This window comes from Leguminivora glycinivorella, chromosome 12 (assembly GCF_023078275.1).
Source record: "Leguminivora glycinivorella isolate SPB_JAAS2020 chromosome 12, LegGlyc_1.1, whole genome shotgun sequence".
Classification (NCBI taxonomy): Eukaryota; Metazoa; Arthropoda; class Insecta; order Lepidoptera; family Tortricidae; genus Leguminivora; species Leguminivora glycinivorella.
This window is the reverse complement of record NC_062982.1, coordinates 7,285,058-7,304,711: the sequence shown is the minus strand read 5'-3', so window position 1 is coordinate 7,304,711 and position 19,654 is coordinate 7,285,058. Positions and strand designations below refer to the sequence as shown.

The following is a 19,654-nucleotide window of genomic DNA, read 5'->3' as shown; positions in this document are numbered from 1 at the left end:
GTTGTAACTGGTTCATATTATTTGTATGACAGTATTAGAATAAGCTACTTACGAAATTATATTAATAATGTAATGATAAAGCTCTATCTCAGAAAACTAAAATATTACATAATTTTAATAAATAACAAAAGTTTCATTTTAACATTTCACCAGATGAGCATGCAACTAGGATAGTGTTAAGATGTAGAAATATTCAAATAAAATATTTCAGTAATGGTGTAGCTTAAAAGTAGGATAATAACAAAAATATTTCTTGCTTATTTACAAGCAATTTCTACCGTAGCAACAGTAATCAGGCAGGTAAGCATGGTCGCGTGATAAACGATAAAAGAAAACGGCAGGCAGTCTTTTCCGCACTATTCGTAAGTGCGAATAGGACGGCCTGACGTTTTATCGTTAACTAGCTTTTTCCCGCGGCTTCGCCCACGTAGTCATCTATTCTCCCATATTAATTTTGCACCCCATTTCACCCCCTTGGGAGGTGAAATTTGAAAAATCCTTTCTTAGTGCTCCTCTACACCTTTTAAGGAACCTACGTGCCAAATTTGTAATCTCTAGGACCGGCGGTTTCGGCTGTGCGTTGATAGTTTCAGTCAGTCAGTTTTTTCTTTTATATATTTAGATCACGCGACCATGCTATCGGTAATGCAGGTTGCTTTGATAAGCGCAGCGGTATAAAGTTTTTTTGTCATTTTTAAAATTACCTACCCTATTTTCACAAAGCACTAGTTGCTAGAAAACTATGCTTATTTTCAAGCAGTCCGTGTCCTTGCAGCTGCCCTTATTATTTATGGCCATTAGTGTCACTCGTGTCCATTATCTCACTCATAAATCTTAGTCCGTACTGCTCAAGCCTTGAGATTGCCCTTTGGCTTGAAAGCTGTCATTTAGTACTTACTTAAGTATTTCATGACAAAGTAACGTATAAGCGTGTGACAATACTGGAAGATAGTTGGTATTTGCCATTGACTGTGGAACTTGCCTGTATAACTATAAATCAAGCTTCGAACGAATCGTACTTACATTTTGTTTGACCCCAGGTCAACGACGAACATCGAAATCTATAGGAAGATAACAAGTGTAAACGACCTAAGATAAGTTTTACGTAAAAAAATGAGACACTAGTTCCGGCTGCATCCTGTTTACTTTTTTCATCACTCTTAAATAAAATAAAATAAATAAATAAATATATTGGGGACACCTTACACAGACCAACTTAGCCCCAAACTAAGCAAAGCTTGTACTATGGGTGCTAAGCGACGATATACATACTTAAATAGATAAATACATACTTATATACATAGAAAACATCCACGACTCAGGAGCAAATATCCGTGCTCATCACACTTTAAATGCCCTTACCGGGATTCGAACCCAGGACCTCGGCTCAGCAGGCAGGGTCACTACCGACACCGGCAGGGTTACTTGCTCAATAAATGTGGGTATTTTTTTAATGTTGTCTAACAAACGAGAATTGCGTGCGCTGCATACTTTGAATTACAATGATATTAATTAAACGATCCTAACTAATTAGTACTGTATTAATAAGCGCCTTAAGCGACACTGCATAAAGATAAATTTATATTGTTTCACTAAATTGTCGCGTGTGAAAGCTTTACTTCCTAGTCAAGTTTATTATTAAGGATTTGTGTCACGATTGATCGATAATATCGACAGTAGTTGATAATGCAATGCTGTAGGATTCAGCATAATAGTTATTTGTTATACAAGGGGGCAAAGTTGTATTTTAACGCCGAGTGTGGAATTGAAAAACGAGCAAGTGAAAGGATTCTATAGTTGAACCACGAGCGAAGCGAGTGGTTCGAGAATAGAATCCTGAACTTGCGAGTTTTTTAACACACGAGAAGTAAAATACATTTTCTCAAACATGCAATGAAATATTGTCTTTACGTTCCTTAAAATGGGCTGGGAAGTATCGCTTTTTGGGCGCAACAACTCGAGAGGACTGTAAAGTGATTTCATATTATTTTTCAGGCCTAGGCCTGCAAAGTAACTTTTTTTTATAAAATATTGTCCTTTAGAGCATTTTTTTTTATTTCATTGTATGTTTGAGAAAAGCACTATACATGCCTCGGCGTGAAAACGGATTCCCGGCCTCGTATCCCTATCCGGCCTCGCTCGCACGCTCGCGCGGCCGTATATACCCACATGGCCGGAAATCCTCATTTTCCCGGCCTCTGATGTAATGTACTATTGCACCCGAGTGTAACAGAAAACTTTTCCCTCACTATAGCGAGGAAACTACAACGCAAAAAATGCGTTTATCACTGCTTCCAGTAGTTCCACAAGTGGTAAATCATCTTAATTACTAAATTAAATCTAAATGTGAAATGACCTGTATAATAATAATCATGAAGTTAATGTACTGCTTGCTCTAGTTTATATATTTTTAGCATATACAAATTGTCTTATATTGTCTATTTTATGTCCGTGATTTCAAACACAATCATGTATTGTTTAATGAAATAAATAAATGAAATGAAATGAAATTCACCTACTTTTGTCAATTTTAAAGCAGTTAATTTGACTTTATTCAAGGTCAAATTACTTTACCCACTAGTGGATAAAATGCGTTTTTACCCGCTGGTATTAAAGGACAAAACACGTGTTTCCGAGCTAGTGAGGGGAAAATACGTTTAAGCTACCTATAGCGTTGGTATTTTATAATTATGATTAATTATTTGACAAAATTCACCTACATCCGACCGAAGATGGCAATCTTCTTGTCGAGAAAAGAAAGATGAAACATACAAAATCCAGATAGGTATTTAACAGTAGAGCAACAGTGGTTAGTTCATAATGTGTTCATGACACAAGCAAATCTTTGGACCTGACTTGCTGTTTTTTATTCAGATAGATAGGTATTATATCCGCTTATAGGCTTAGGTGTATATTTGCTCAAGATTTTTTTTTCGGAGTTTTATTTTCTATGGCACTAAGGTTACGTTCTGGGCACATTCCGCTTAACAAGTTCGCGTACATGATGAAAAAAGCACCATCACCAAATTGTGAGACTTGTAATAAAATTGAGGACGTTCAACATGTTTTGGCGGAGTGTGTACGGAACGAAGGCGATAGACTAGGTCTGTTTTGTTCACTCGGTCTGAATAGGTTAGATATGGGTGGATCCCAGTGTATTTTAGCTCAGCCTACGTCAGTTGAGTCTAAACAAATTTATTTATTTGTGCTAAGCTATTTAAGTAGATATAAGACTATTCCATAAAATAAGTTGTAATATTGATTAAGGTACAATGGGGCTGATATAATCTTTAAGGATTGTAAGTCCCTAGTTAAATAAAAAAAAAAAAAAATATGTTGGAACTTGGAAGACTGCCTAACCTGGCCCTGTCTAGCGTGAGTCACCCTTAGGAACCGTCCACGCTGAAGAGACGCATGTCCGCCGACGCGGAACGGACGTCAGCGCCACGCCGCCTGAATGTAATTTAAAAAACGTCTCCTCAGTACATTTTGTATAGGAAGGAGTTAGGACGCGCAAGGGACGACGCTAGGCGCGCCCCAGGCGACGCGTCGCTTGGCGCGCGCCGCGCCGCCTGAGGGCGTGTCTTACGTCCTTCCTATACAAAATGTACTGAGGAGACATTCAGGCATTACATTCAGGCGGCGTGGCGCTGACGTCCGTTCCGCGTCGGCGGACATGCGTCTCTTGAGTGTGGACGGTCCGTTAAGTAGGTACGAGTATACATCAGTTAAATTGACAAGTTTTATCTTGCATATATTAAATAATATATGCAAGATAAATCTACAATTTTAAGATCTTTACATATACTACATAGATATACCTATGTGCACTAATAGGTATATCTGATGACCAACTTAGTTGTTATATGGTAAACAAAACAGGCCTTCAGTTTATCAAGCGCTTGCATAAAGCCTCTTACATAACAACTTTTACTGATTAGATTACATAGTCATAACTAAGTCTGAATAATGATGCCGCTGTTGCCAGGCATGTTTACATTGTAGGTAACTACTTACATACCTATTTAACTCAACGTACGTTTACTCGTTCGTAATGTATTTAACAAGTTTCCTATTATGTCTAAATTATATGTTTGAGGTTTTTGCAATGTCAAATTCATTGGAAATATTTGAATGATAATAATTTTGAGATGTGAGATGCAGCAGCTTGTTTCACTTTGATCTGATTTATAATAAGTTACATCCTCAACTCTGATGTGGAAATCAATAAAAACAATAAAATTATAAAGAAACTTACCTCAACTAATAACATGATAGATAAATCTTTACTGGTACAGTACAGGAAGCACTAAGCACTCTCATCGTCTTCTTCTATCGCAGTATCACCTATCATCAGTTGATACTGATCACAGCATCACAGCTTCACAGCTATTTGAACCTTGACAGCATGTCTGAAAAGTAACCGTGTGTTTAGAATTGGATTCATTGGCGCAGATTTCTACTTACTTTTATTATGAATCTTGGCTTGGCTTGGGAATAGGTCGTTGTTTTGATTCCTCATTATTTGTCCTAAATACTCAAATATCCTCCTTTTTGAACACTTAGGGACTATCCACACTCAGGCGACGCACGTCGTAAGACGCGGAACGGACGTCAGCGCAGCACCGCCCGAGTATAATTTTAAAAACATCTCCTCAGTACATTTTGTATAGGAAGGACATAAGATGCGCCCCAAGCCTGAGTGTGGGTTGCCGCTTACTTATCTACTTTCACCCATCGCATATCGTTACTTAGCTTACCATATTATTAGGTACTCAAATATTACAATATGGGTTAAATATTATTAGTTTAACACGTGTTTCGAGTTCAACGTTGCATATATTTGCATTACTTGACATTGAGGTGACAGATTTTTTCTTTCAGTAACTGTCTAAATGTTTTTCGTATAAACTGTTGATAAAGTTTCGAACCTTCTCGTCATTAACAATGTTTAATATGGTAATAAAACTTAAATAACAAATAAATAACTCTAAAATAATAAAACAACTTAAAATCAAATTAAAAATTCTTAGATATTCTGAAAAAAATCGAGGTCAAAGAATATTAATTTATTTTGCATTTATAAAGTTCTACTTTTGTGATTTTTTTCATATTTTTTAAACATATGGTTCAAAAGTTAGAGGGGGGGGACGCACTTTTTTTTCCTTTAGGAGCGATTATTTCCGAAAATATTAATATTATCAAAAAACGATCTTAGTAAACCCTTATTCATTTTTAAATACCTATCCAACGATATATCACACGTTGGGATTGGAATGAAAAAAAAATCAGCCCCCACTTTACATGTAGGGGGGGTACCCTAATAAAACATTTTTTTCCATTTTTTTATTTTTGCACTTTGTTGGCGTGATTGATATACATATTGGTACCAAATTTCAGCTTTCTAGTGCTAACGGTTACTGAGATTATCCGCGGACGGACGGACAGACAGACATGGCGAAACTATAAGGGTTCCTAGTTGACTACGGAACCCTAAAAATGGAAAAAAATGTTTTATTAGGGTACCCCCCCTACATGTAAAGTGAGGGCTGATATTTTTTTTTATTCCAACCCCAACGTGTGATATATTGTTGGATAGGTATTTAAAAATGAATAAGGGTTTACTAAGATCGTTTTTTGATAATATTAATATTTTCGGAAATAATCGCTCCTAAAGGAAAAAAAAAGTGCGTCCCCCCCCCCCCCTCTAACTTTTGAACCATAAGTTTAAAAAATATGAAAAAAATCAGAAAAGTAGAACTTTATAAAGACTTTCTAGGAAAATTGTTTTGAACTTGATAGGTTCAGTAGTTTTTGAGAAAAATACGGAAAACTACGGAACCCTACACTGAACGTGGCCCGACACGCTCTTGGCCGGTTTTTTTCTCTCTCACACATATGGACGACAGTGACATGACTGACATGTCTAGACACTTGCACAGGCGCCACCTGGCGGGATAAAATGTCAGTGTGCCTCCTCATTTACCCTCAAGTAGCTTGAGGTGTCTAATGAGGGTAGATTTTGTTAACATTTATTTAATTTCCTGAATAAACAGACCTATAAAAGCTCTTAGCTTAATAGATACCATTCAGCTTACTTTTAGAGCCAAATCGGTATCAAACTTGTTATAAACTAATCGTAGTCAATAACCGCACTGAAGGTGATTCAATATTAATACCTAATTGCTTGCATTAATTAGTTATGGTGTCATTAATTCATTATATCCGGTCGGTTCCTGATCCGCATTTTTGCTTCGTAAAAACTTACTCGTATGTGTAATATAAGTTCCGGTTCTTATTAGACCACATATCCGTATGTGTCACATAAAAAAATATAGCTTAGCGACATGATATATAAATGTTGTTTATAAACTATCGAAATTTATGCAAGGATACGAATTTTATGAACCTAGAACTCATCTTACACAGAAATATCTTCACAATATATTGATTTAAACTAACACGATCTTCACTCATATTATTAAATTAAAACGGGACTTAATCGCGTAAAACTTACGTTTTATATTTAACCCGACGTTTCGGACATGACATTACGTCCGTGGTCACGGGTAGACTGGCTGGGAGTTGTATCAACATCTTCTAGCTTACGCGATTAAGTCCCGTTTTAATTTAATAATATGAATATCTTCACAGTTTGTAGACATAGGAGATAATCAACAACCTGTGTCCTATTATTTTCAGGGTATGTATTTCCATTGTTCCCAGTCGTTCGCGTAACCGTATGAATTTTTACGGCAATCAATATATAAATCGGTTTTCATTGTCAATTTTGTAGACGATAGTACTTGAACTCTTCCTAATTATTAAATCACGACGCGTAATCGAGAGATTCGAGAGTTGCCACCATAACAACAAATGCTCACATAACACTGAACTTTGTTACCTTGCTGTAGAGTTCTCAAAGCCTCATCCAATGTATTCAACGTAAATTCCATCACGCTGGTTACAATTGGGTGTTTTCCAACTATTCTCATAATAACAGGGTGCCTAGCCAACATCGCAATCGCTTACGCTTCGTAGCTATCCCTCCCTATCGCTCTTCTGAAGTGGCGTGGCAGAGGCAGACTGTGTTACGATCGCCACATAGCGTCCAGGATTGTCACTTCGGCTAGGCCGTCAGTCCTCGACCGTTGCATATCAATAGTTTCTTCTTGAACGTTTTATTTTTAGATCGAGGATCTTAGTAATTATCGGTTAAGTTTAAAATTAGGCGTTTTTCACCTACTTTTGTGAGTATATTAGTCGAAGATGTGAATACTGAATAATTAACTGTATGGTCTTGAGACTTCTGGGTTACTGGTCTTAGGTATCATTGTGCGACCTACCTGCCTATACAATTAAGTTTTTGGACATGTGACTGTTTTAAAATGATTAAAATGCTCAAAATAAGGAGACCTAAAGACATGGCTGAAAACAGAAATATAAATAAATACAATTTAGATACCAAGTACTTTATCACGATGACAATCAATATAGGAGCATGTTGGATATCTCATTAAACATTATCATAAAGTAAGATAGTCACTGTGACAAGACAAGAAATGGCACAGAAATTGAATGTCTAGACAGTATACATTTGATATAGCGATATCACAAGGAAATAAGGCCTATTGGAAGAGGCATACTCGTAGGCCTCTAAAAGGCCCACCAAATTCCATATAAAATGGTGGGTTAACCCTCTATTCGTTGGAGCAAGTGGCCCTACAAACTCTTTAACACGCTGTGGCTATAAGCGATAAGGGGCTGATATAACGGTGTCCTACAAGGCTACAACCTACAAACAATGATTTATTTTACCTACTTCTTGAACAATGCAAGCGATAGCGTAGTGGAAGAAAATAGGCCTTTTGCCCACCAGTGGGACACTATATAGCCTATACCTATGCTGATAAAAAAAAAAACTTGAACACAATTCACCTGCAAAGGAATGGAGGTGTAGTTGTATTGTATTGATAGCGTTACGTAAGATGTGAGTAACCTCTGCATTCACCTTGTCACGGTCAAGCGACGCAGCCGGAGCCGTCGCCAAACTGAAATATTGGCACTTGTGCTTTTACTCGAACCTGCATTATTTGTTACATTTTTAACTGTTATGTGATTAGGTTCTTTTGAATAGAGAAACGAAACTATTGGCCAGACCGCGATCAAACTAATAGCTGTTGATCGTCAATTAGAATTTATATTGGCAATCGAAATATGTCTTGAGCGCTGCAACATTTTGCCACGGTAAAGTGCCTTGTACTTGTTGCAATAAACCATTTTTTTTCTTTATGAGACTATGGGTAGATGAAACGGCAGGTAATCAAAGAATTACATACGTTTCTACTTTGGTAAATAAGTAGTAGCACGTGGTAGGTAATAACAATAGCTCTTATGCTTTTTATCTATCTGCCTACTTATTTGCCGCTTCCTATTTCCAAAAAATATGTGTTTGTTTTCATGTCAAGTACCTACTTATGAAAAGTAATTCAAGCAATGTAATATGCAAATCACGTTTCACATTATCTTTCAAGTGAGAAAATACATGTTGTTAGGTTTAGGTATTTACCTAGAAGCCTACTTTTAGTGCGTACACTGACGTACAGTATGCCAATTGTACTCTAATACATCTATGTACTTACTTGTGTATATAACTGACTACTTTTAAACCAAAAAAAGCTATCTGCAAGATTCATTGACACATCTATCTGAAAATGAACTCTCATTAAATATTCTCGTTTCTTTGTTCCAGACATCGCTGTCACATCTGGAGACCAGCTCGAGTTCTACACAGGCTCCAACAAAACCGGGTCTGAGAGCGGCCGTCTCCGGGACCTCACCGCCCTCGCCTACGACGCCGTCCACAACATGCTGCTCTTCGTCGACAAGCAGAACGACAACGCCTCCATCTTCAGCTACAACCTCGCCACCAAGAAATACCAACCCCTCGTCCGAAAGGGCCCCACCGAAAATATCCAGGGCCTCGCCTTCGATCCAGTACAGAACCTTCTTTTCTGGACAGACTTCCAAAAGAGAAGCATTTACTGGATCGATCTGAAACCCGGATCCAAAAACAGCGACTACGGAAACCTCCTCATCAATCTAGGTGACCAACTTCCAAGAGCTATTGCCGTAGATAGTTGTAGAGGTTACATATACTGGACCAACACTAACGTAGCATCCGGCGCGTCCATCGAGCGAGCTCGTTTTGATGGATCAGAAAGAAAAACGATCATATCTACAAACATTCATTTGCCAACCAGCATATTTGTGGACCAACAGACGCAAAGAATTTACTGGGCCGATGACAAAGAGGGCATTCACTATTCGATCGAGAGCTCAGATTTGGACGGAACGCCGGAAAGCAGACGGACTCTACACAGCGGCACGGAACATCAGCCAAATGCGTTAACCGTCTCTAACGACAGTCTGTACTGGGTTGACTGGGGTTTCAGGAAAGTGTGGAAATTGCCAAAGAATGCTCGTCAGAACACAGAACCGGAAGACTTGATTGATTTCAAGACCACTCCTTTTGGAATTGTCGCGAACTACTTAGTATCGGATCAGGCTGCCGGGGTTCCTGAATGTAGCAATTTGCTTCGTCTATCGCAGAATACTTCGGCTATCGACAACTCGTTTGCCGTCCCGCAGGACGCGGGGTTGTTCTGCCTGCACGGCCGCAAGGTCGAGGGGCAGGAAGGCGTGTACGTGCTCTCCGGGTTATGTCGGGGATCGATGCGAGACCTCCGTTTGTCAGAACTTCTGCTTCCAAGGAGAATGCACGTTTGACGCGAATCATGGGGAACCCACTTGCAGGTAAGTAATATTTATTTTCTGCTAATGTTATTTGCCTCCAAGTTTACACTTTTTTTTTACATTATGTGCACGTCCTTCCTTCTAATGTAGGTATATCGAATGTCACGTGGTTTAGGACCGCCTAAAATCCCGATGGTTTTAAACACCCAATAGCTTATTATTATTTATCTCAAATTCAAGTTATTTTCAAATACCATTTCATTGCAGGTGTCAAAAAGGCTTCACAGGAGCGCGGTGCGAGGTGGACATGTGCGAAGGCTTCTGCCTGAACAACGGCATCTGTTCTGTGGAGACCAACTCTCCCGTCTGTACGTGCATTGGGGATCACACTGGCCCCCGTTGTGAGAAGACCGTGGAGACTCCACGAATGGGTCCTGTTAATGAGGCTTGCAAGTAAGTTCACAGCAGTTGATAATTTACCGATCTCACCAATACCTATGATCAGAAATCACACATCACAACTTCGTATTATATTTAAATACTTAAAATCGGGTATTTAACTGGATTTTTTCTAAACTCGTTGGATTAGGTTAGGTAAGTTAGGTTAGATTGGCGATAACTTATAACGATTCAACAGCAAAATAATCTTTCGAAAGTGCGATAATCCTGTGATAAATTTCTGTAAGGCGGTATGTTGATCCATAGCATGCAAAATAATATGTTGAATTGTTGTTTAATATAATAACTTATGTACAAAAAGCAGAGAATCTGCTTACTATACCTGATTCTCGCAGAACTAGGTGAAATAAAGGAACCTAACTAAGATCAAAATGTTTCAGTTGCACCAAAAACAATAGGACCCCAAAGTCGTCACTATCAGAAGTCACCGACGAGTTTGTGATCCCATGCAACGAAGGCTGGGACTCTGTGCGAGACCCTATCCTCATGGTTCTGGGGATCTTATGTGGTCTTCTGTGCCTGGTCTGCGCTGTGCTGATTACGAAGATCCTGCATTTGAAGAAGCGGCCGAGGTAAGGATGGAACAGTTTTGCATGGTTTTCAGTCCTTAACAATGCTTTTGTTTTTGTAGGTGTAGTTTGTATACCTTAGCGGTTCTTGCAGGTAATTCACGGAATTTGAGTGATTGAATGAAACAATTATGTAAAAGTCTGTAAAAATTACGCAAGTTAGTACTGTAATTTTATTTTGTAAATGCCTTGATATATATGAACGTTCGTTGGCCAAATTTTCAAGTCTCAATAAAAATACGAGTAGTACCTATACTTGGATGTCAATTGGGTGTAGCAGAAGTGTCATAAAAAAAACTCTTGCGAGAAAGCTTGCGAGTGGTTTTCGTGAATTTACCTGCCAAGTTTTATGCACCAAATTGTAAAGTAACGATAGAAACTATTTACGATTCGCGCAATTTGCAATAATTACTCAAGGTAATCTACAAGCCTCGGTTTATGTTTCTGTAAAATAAACGCTATTCCATACCCGTCAAAGGTTCACTGAACTTTGTTACTGTTATGAAACAGTAAAAGTGGTATTGCCTTCATAAAATTGTCTACATTCAGGTGTCTTTGGAGCAGCAGCCCAAGTTACTTCCGTGCTTTTAACGGATACGATAATTTGGAGGCACAAACAAGTCCATAGGTATATTTGTTTTTTTTAAACGCCCTTCATTTGTGTTCGTTTGTGTGTTCAACTAATGGGTGCATCCGTTTGTTTTCATTTCAAGGGTTTACGTTACTTAAAGAGCGTACCGCCTCAGGTTGAAATTGTGAAAGTGATCCTTGGATATGAATATTATTTCTGGTATCGCAGTCAAAATTTAATTGGACCTCATAAGACGATGTCCCTGATGACAAACATGATTAAAACCATGATTATGACAGTTGGATAATATGTTTTCGATTATTGGGCTGTTAAAGTATTCAGTGTTAGATTGATTTTGAAGTTTTTATTGACCCTTCTTTGATATTTTATTAAACGGCTCAATGATTGAGAAACACTAATAAAGTTGATTGCCAACTAATTACATAAGTAGTTAAATTTTGGTTGATTTTGATTAAAATAGAAATTACACTGTCTTGGTGTTATATTTTTGCTTATAATTTCAATTGGTGTTCATTGGTATGTAATAGGATTTTTATATCATCCATACAAAACTAACTTACGCCCTCTACCTCTACCTATAAATCGTATGTACTTACGAATTTTGGTATTTTTATTTTCCTAATAAATAATGAGAATTATTGCTAGATAATTGAACGTTAAGCGAGCTTGCCGCGCTTTTTTTTGTGAAATTAAAAGGGTTAGAGCAGGTAAGTAGTTGTTGCTACTATTAAGAATATCAGGTATCTACCTACGTTCCGTACCAACGAACACTTTTTGCATAAATTAAATATAGATATTTTCTCAAACCAAGATATATTTTACTAATTAAGCGTAAATGAATATTGAAAAGTAGGTAAATAGATAATATGCACACTAAAATAGTGTGTAATGACTAAGTAATACTCAATTATTGTTTTTACATAATGCGGTTCACATTCCAACTAGGGAAAATTTATATTAAATTGTTGAACAAAAGTGCATAAAGTTAACTTATTTTTTGTACACGCCTTCTCAGTTGTAAGTCCTCTAAAACCTGTTATTCTACGTATCATATGACGTACGTAATTCGGCTTAACCCATGTTAATTGAGTAAAACCTTTTATATACGAATGACGCGCGAATTTTACAAATCTAACCATTAATTGCACGACAATATGAACCAAGGCACGTGTCTTTGTGAATGACACAATTTATAAAAGCTGTGAAGCATAATATTAGCATTAGCATAGCATTAAAGCCCTTAGAAAGTACGTCACGTATGTGTACCTACGTCATCGGGGTAAACACGGGGTATTTCGTTGCGTATGTTAGAATTAGAAATAGTCTTATCAGTGATTTGGAGATTTCCATACGCAAATGTAACATACATACTTAGTTATAAACACATTACGTATTTTTGCCCGCAGCCGGTATAACGTACCACTTTGTTGTAAAAACAACATTTACTTGTAATTTTTTATGAATAACCTGTATGGCGAGCGACAAACTAGAACGTTTTGACGACTGCGAAGCTGCCAACACAAGATTCGAATAGCGAGAAATGTCAATTGTCAAGTTTTCTTTAAATGGATTCAAATTATAACCGAATATTAAATGATTCAGATTAAATAGTTTATTCATGGTAACCACATAAATTATTTACATAAGTAATTTCATAATTACAAATAAATAATCCAAGAAAAAAAAAAGTATGTCGGGTTTACCACGAAATGGTCCCGCCTCAGCATAAATGCTGACCCAGGGGCCAGCGCATGCATGCATAAATACATCCAAAATAATTACATACCTACATACATTCTGTCTGGGAAATTCTATGTCCAGTTTTATTTAAATGGATTCAAATTATAACCGAATATTGAATGCATCGATCAATACATCCAAAATAATAACATACCTACATACATTCTGTTTGGGAAATTCTAGAGTTGACTGGTTACGAAGATTTTCTACATATGTATATATTAAGTAGGTAAGTATACTAGATATGTTGCATTGTAATAGTTCACACGCATGATATTGATAATGTAATCGTGGGTATAATTATATAAGTGACTGGCTAGGTGCCTAATCTTGTAATAACTCACATCGTACACAAACTGATTAAAAATAAAATGGTGTATCAAATGGATTATCAACTGCCTGTTTCAATGTTAATTAAGCGTATGCCTCTCTGTGGCTTTGCAGCTCAGAGGATCCTCCTTTAAGTACAATAAGCATCATTTAAACCATTAGGTCTGTCATGTGTTACTGTACAGAATTCCTTTGCTTGATTAATCCTTATTCCGTAGCACACAAAATATTGTTTAAATCTGTGTATTTAGGATTTAGGTACTGTTCTGAGAAACTACTGCTTAATCTAAATAAATAAAAATAAATAAATAAATCAATTTTAATTCAGGCAAAAAACCCATATGAATGACAAAAACAAACATCAAAGTAAAATAAGACAATACAGTGTATAAAAAGTCTAAATTTGTTTATCAGTATTTCTGTTGCAAAAAAGGGAAATAATGCAATTTTCGTATTTCGTTGTAGGGTCTGTTTTCAAGCGCTCTTAAAGCTACACCACACTAGCGTCTCCCTAGCGTCGGCGTCTAGTCATAGTCAACTCAATGGCTACTGCTCGACGCAACGTTGGCGCAACTGCTCATCGACGCCATTTTCCAAAGCGCTGACTAGAAGTCGACGCTTAAAACATGTTGGTAGTGTAAAGACCCTTAGTACGACAGATTTATCCACTGATTTTGCGACTCGTTTCTCATTGCACACGCCTTTTGTTGACATTTATATTGATATCATGCGTATTGTTTCAGAATAAAGAAGCGCATCATAGTGAATAAGAATGTGACGCCGCTGACAGCGCGCCCTGACCAGTGCGAGATTACTATTGAGAACTGCTGTAACATGAATATCTGCGAAACTGTAAGTACTTACATTTATAACTGCTTACTTAGAAAACAAGTTTAGAAACCTTTGAAGTTTTTAAACTGCCTTAGAATTTTTGATCGAGCGTCATCCTATTACACGAAACTAGGTCTTATTTATCAAATTGTGTCGAAATTGTATGGTTTGTGTATCGGACTATGTCTGAACAGTAGAGAGGGGAGGTATTTAGGTACCTTATAAATATGGACAGATAAGTACCTACTTACCTAATGACATTTTTACTAATTGTAAATGGGGGACGTTCTTTCGAATTCTACTCTTCTTTGCATAACAATGCAAATAACAACACAAAGATTACTGGACTATGTTGTTACATCAAAACCTATATCATATAACACAGCACACAGTGACTAAATACGTTTCATGTTTAGAGATCGTTGCATTGTTACCCGCACCTCGTGAAAATATATGCAATATTTGTTTATTAACAAAGCGACTTATCATGTGTATTTCTAGGTTCAGATAGGGTAAGAAAAAATCATTAGGGCTATTAGGATTTCACTCATTGTCATTAGGGCACAACCGATCCTTATTGGATTACAAAATATAAGCCAAGCTTAGTGATTATACATACAAAATCACTAATAATATAAACTTGTATTTTATTATTCATTTGATCCCAGCAGATGTGTGCATTTCACGCAGTTTTATGCGCATCCTCGCATGGACACGAAGGTTGATATTATGTAATATAACCACTGAGTCTGAGTGAACCGCATTGAACAATTATAGTACATTGTGCAACAAGGGGAGGAAGTTGAATATTACTAACGAGAGTAAGTTAAATCGCGACGGCTTGCCGGAGCGATTTAAAGACTCGAGTTAGTAATATTCATACTCCCCGAGTTACACACAATGTTTTTCATCACATTCGCAATGTAAAAAATATGTAAATAGATGTAAAAAAGTTAAGTACGGTACAAGAAATTTCATTATTCCCTTGGGAGAACGATTTTTCTATAACTCACGCTCCGCCTGCGTGAAATAGCACATTTAAAGTGCGGGTGTGATGAAAAATTAATTAATCGCACGATTTCACTTAAACTACGGATACTGTAATAACTAGGATATAGCAAATTGCATTAATGATATTCCAAATTAGTTAACACACGCATGAATATAATCATCAAATTAAGTACTATGTCCTTGATGTATCAAACTACTGATATGATACTATGCAATTTACTAAACGAATTTATTAACTAAATATCTTTCAATACCTTTAAAGCTATAAGAGTTCAAATACAAAATACGAGTACTTAACTGAAATTTTAATTTAAAAAAATATAAAGAATGATTTTCTACTAGCTAACCATTTTTACACAGGTAAATAGAATCGAGCAAGCATTCGGCAACGAATAACAGCCGGCATTTGAGGTTAAAATTTGGATCACTTTGCTTTAGCCAAGGGACACGCATACTAACAACTAACATTATAGGGCAGATTTAATCGATTTATGAGTTTCTACGGAATGGAATAGATAAACAAATGTAATTGAATCTAATCTTTGCACCTTTAGTAGATATAATTACTGTTCCTTATATGGAAATATCAGGCTAATGGTGGCATTTAGTCGAAACACATAGATCGAACTGCTGATACTAAACTGTAGATAACAATCGTTGAATCCTTGGTATGCTTCTGGTTCTGACTTACACATTCTCCTATTCAAGAACTATGACAATCATAAAAAAAATATATAAAGAGCACTGCGCTGAGAAAAAATTAAAACAGCTTTTTTACTCGCATCTGCTTTGTTAATGACTACAAAAAATTGCATAATTGACGTTGCAATAAAGTTAATAAAGATTTACATACCTATGTCGATTTCAAAAATTAAAGAGCCACAATTGAAATTGAAACTTTAGTTCAATCAAGTGTCTTTTACAACCAGTGATATTCTTCAAGTGGTAGAATAGAAAGCTAATACTAGCTTCTGAAACGAAGCGCTATTAAAAAAAACAAAACATAATTATGTAACACTATAACTGTATCTTTTTTTTTGTTACAGCCGTGCTTCGAGCCCAGAAGCACGATACGGCCAACTTTACTCGACGCAAAACCCGGCAAGGAAGAAAAGAGGAACTTAATCGCTAATATGGAGCATCCGGACGACTTCTAAATTCAATTTGCTTATCATTGATAGGTTATCAACACTAGGAGGCGCCAGGTTTAATTTTTTTACAAAATTCAAACTTATACCCAGAAATTTATTATTGCTTGAGGCAAAAAAAATTGTATGCGGATTCCATCATGCCACTGTTTCTAGCCGCCGCGCCTCGTAGTGTTTTTTACACCATCTAACCGTATTCTATTTCTGAAATTGAAGACTCGAGAGTAGAGTTTTGGTTGTGAATTATGGCAGCGTTATACCGTTCCTAATAGATAGATACTCCATTGTCTATTAATTTCAGAAAAGAGACAGTTTAGATACAGTAAGTAAAGCTACAGTAGGAAAGTGGCAAGAATCAGGCCACCTTTTTTCATGGAGATACCAAAATACTCCGATAATATAAGTACTTCTATATAAGTAGGAGTTATAGTTCCAAAAATGACAGGTAAAAATCAAATGGCGCCTCCTAGGTATATCAAAATGGATGATGTTTTTGGCGGAGACCAAAATATTGTGATAAGGGATGCGCTGTTAGATTATGTTAATCTGTAGCCATCGTTGCAGGGCTGTGTTTTGTGAGATGATTATAATCGGAACGAGTAACAGATGCACAAGACTCTAAAGACATTTATAAAGATTTCATGTTTTTGCGAATCTCCTTTTTTAAGCAAGCGCCGAATTTAGATTCGAGATACAAAATAAAATTCCGGTTTTTCTGCCCTAGGCTAGTATTTGTCTGATATTTTAGGGATACCCACTCCCAAACGTCGGTGTCTAATCATCTCCGTTGCTACTTACTACTCGACGCAACGTTGACGCAACTACCTAGCGACGCCGATGCTCAAGGACGCTAGTTGGGTTCCTTTGCTGCCAAAGTTATTATTTCATGCACCAGTGAAACTTCAATACTTCTAATATAATTTATAATTTTTGAGTGCTACCCTTTTAATTTGAATACAGTCTCTTTATGGTCCTGGGCATCGAACTGTGAGCGGAAAGTAGGTTAGGCCGTTTCGCAGCGTGCATCTACTGAATGTTTTATATTGAGACGGGGCCATGGAAAAATCCTAAAGTAAAACAGTTTACTTATTGGATCTTTTCAAGGCTCAGTTATAAAGCTAACATGTTTAGGCAAAAATAACGCTGAGCTAAGCCATAGTGCCTTTTAAGAATTAAGGAGCAAGAATAAATTACGCCTTACTATTACGGTAAGCTTTTTTACACATTTATTTTTATTTTTTCCTAAACATGCTTAGCAGTTTCATATGTGTGATTCGTGAACGTTCCATTTTCTTTGGTGCCAAATATCGAGTAACTTTATTTTCCTAATTTGGTTACCGCCAACCGTGGGTTAGTAGTACATAAATAGAGCATTTATAAATTAATTATATGATAACGAGCACATACAAAGTATGTCTAGATTAATTTTACGGAAATATAATTACTGTGTTCCTTTTCTTCTCTATGCGCAACACTGCCTGTGCATTATTTGCTTTTCCCAGACTTAAAACCTTTTTTATTTAATTAGACATAAAAAGTTATTTAATAAATTATTATGCCCAATCGTTATTTGTGAGTGTTGCCTAATAGTTAATTTTGACATTTCATTTCATTGTGTATATTATACTAAATTCCTGAGAATCATACAGGTTTTTTTTTTCAGATTATTTTAATTTGACATATGTACCTATTTATACACTTTTTCATATTTTATGTTTGACAATTTTCTATCTGTTTTGACACTATCGAATTTATAAAAAATATCTTGTTTTTTTGGCCATAAAAGCTGTCAGTAATCAACTAACCATCATCTATTTTATTTATACAGATTACCTTACATAACATGCCTATGAAAGGTTTCGGTGTACTTTAATTTGTACATTATAAGTCATTTGTAACTATTAACTCAGTCTAATGTAACACTGAGCCATCAAACCATGTCCAATTGAGAGAAATAATCGTACCTGTCTTGTGATTAATACGATTTGATATCGTTCAACCATGGCATAGTGTTATGTTAGGTTGACTATTGTTGACTATTTGTAATACCGATGATCGAGTTTAAATGTGTAGCAAAAATATTATCTATTATCAATAGTCCGTAGGAAATACTCAACTCTCATATGGAATTGATGTTTTTGGATTAAGTATTTTCAGAACTGGAAAACTTAGATTTGCACATAAAGATTAAAATTATTTATCTTTAGATTGAAATTTTGTTTAGTGATTGTAAATATTCCTGTTGTTTAAGAACTACTTAATGATATGTATAAAGTCTTCAGAACATGCCTCTGGTATAGGAAAAGTAATTATTTACTGATAAATTATAATTATGACCAAGTAGTCATAACTTTGCTTGAGAGACATACTTTTTGTTGTTTACCTTCAGTAATTTGAACGAACAAAGCCCATGTTGATATAATAAAAAAAATATTGTTGGTCTTAAGTACTTGGATAAATCTATGGATCACAATTCAGTTCTGAATACGCGTTAATTAATAATGAGCAATTGTCTTAAAATTTCTAAAGACCTAATAAATACTGATATACCGATCGTGTCTATTGCAACGCACATAATAGTCTATTGACTATACAGCTCATTGTCTTAACTATCAAAAAATTTGTAACGTCTTTACCACTACCATAATCTATAACAACTTTCAAACAGTTTGTGCTAAAAACTGATGATGCCAAAAATACTAACTATTGCAGTACCTACCTAAATGAAAATCTAATTTGTCTCTAAAAAATTATAAAATGTACTATAAAACCATATTTAATCTAAACCGAAAAAGTCTCTACGTATGTATAAAAGTAAAGAACATACATCTCTCAGTGCCTTAGTACTTAGACGCTAACTGAAGCTACTTAAATCCATTTTTTTCTATGGGCCTTAATTTAAAACATAATACCAGTTTTCTTTTCGACTTATAAATTAAATTTTAAGAAATCATGTTCCTATAACTTAAATTTATTTATCAAGTTACCTCAATATTTCTTGAAACGTTGAATTCTAAACGGAATTTGAAATAATTTTAGAATCTCAGTTGCTACTTATAAAATTTAATGTACTTACATTTTTTCATTTTCGAAGAGGCACTTGAGACGCAGTGATTAGGTTAGTGATGCTACACCTAAAACTTATTGTTGGTACTTAGTGGCATATAATAGGGTAGTTTTAGTATTAGTTTAGTTCGTGGATTGATAATATCCACATC

General features: G+C 36.0%; 1 protein-coding gene across 1 annotated transcript in view; it reads left to right on the top strand.

Moving 5' to 3' along the window:
• LOC125231736 (protein cueball) overlaps positions 1-16,937 on the top strand; it is a 30,931-nt gene extending 13,994 nt beyond the window's left edge. Inside the window, 6 exon segments of the mRNA XM_048137298.1 lie at positions 8,753-9,662; positions 9,664-9,816; positions 10,024-10,209; positions 10,596-10,787; positions 14,190-14,298; positions 16,335-16,937. Coding sequence (XP_047993255.1) covers positions 8,753-9,662; positions 9,664-9,816; positions 10,024-10,209; positions 10,596-10,787; positions 14,190-14,298; positions 16,335-16,445 — 1,661 coding nt within the window. The 3' untranslated portion in view covers positions 16,446-16,937.
• Positions 16,938-19,654: the final 2,717 nt, after the last annotated feature.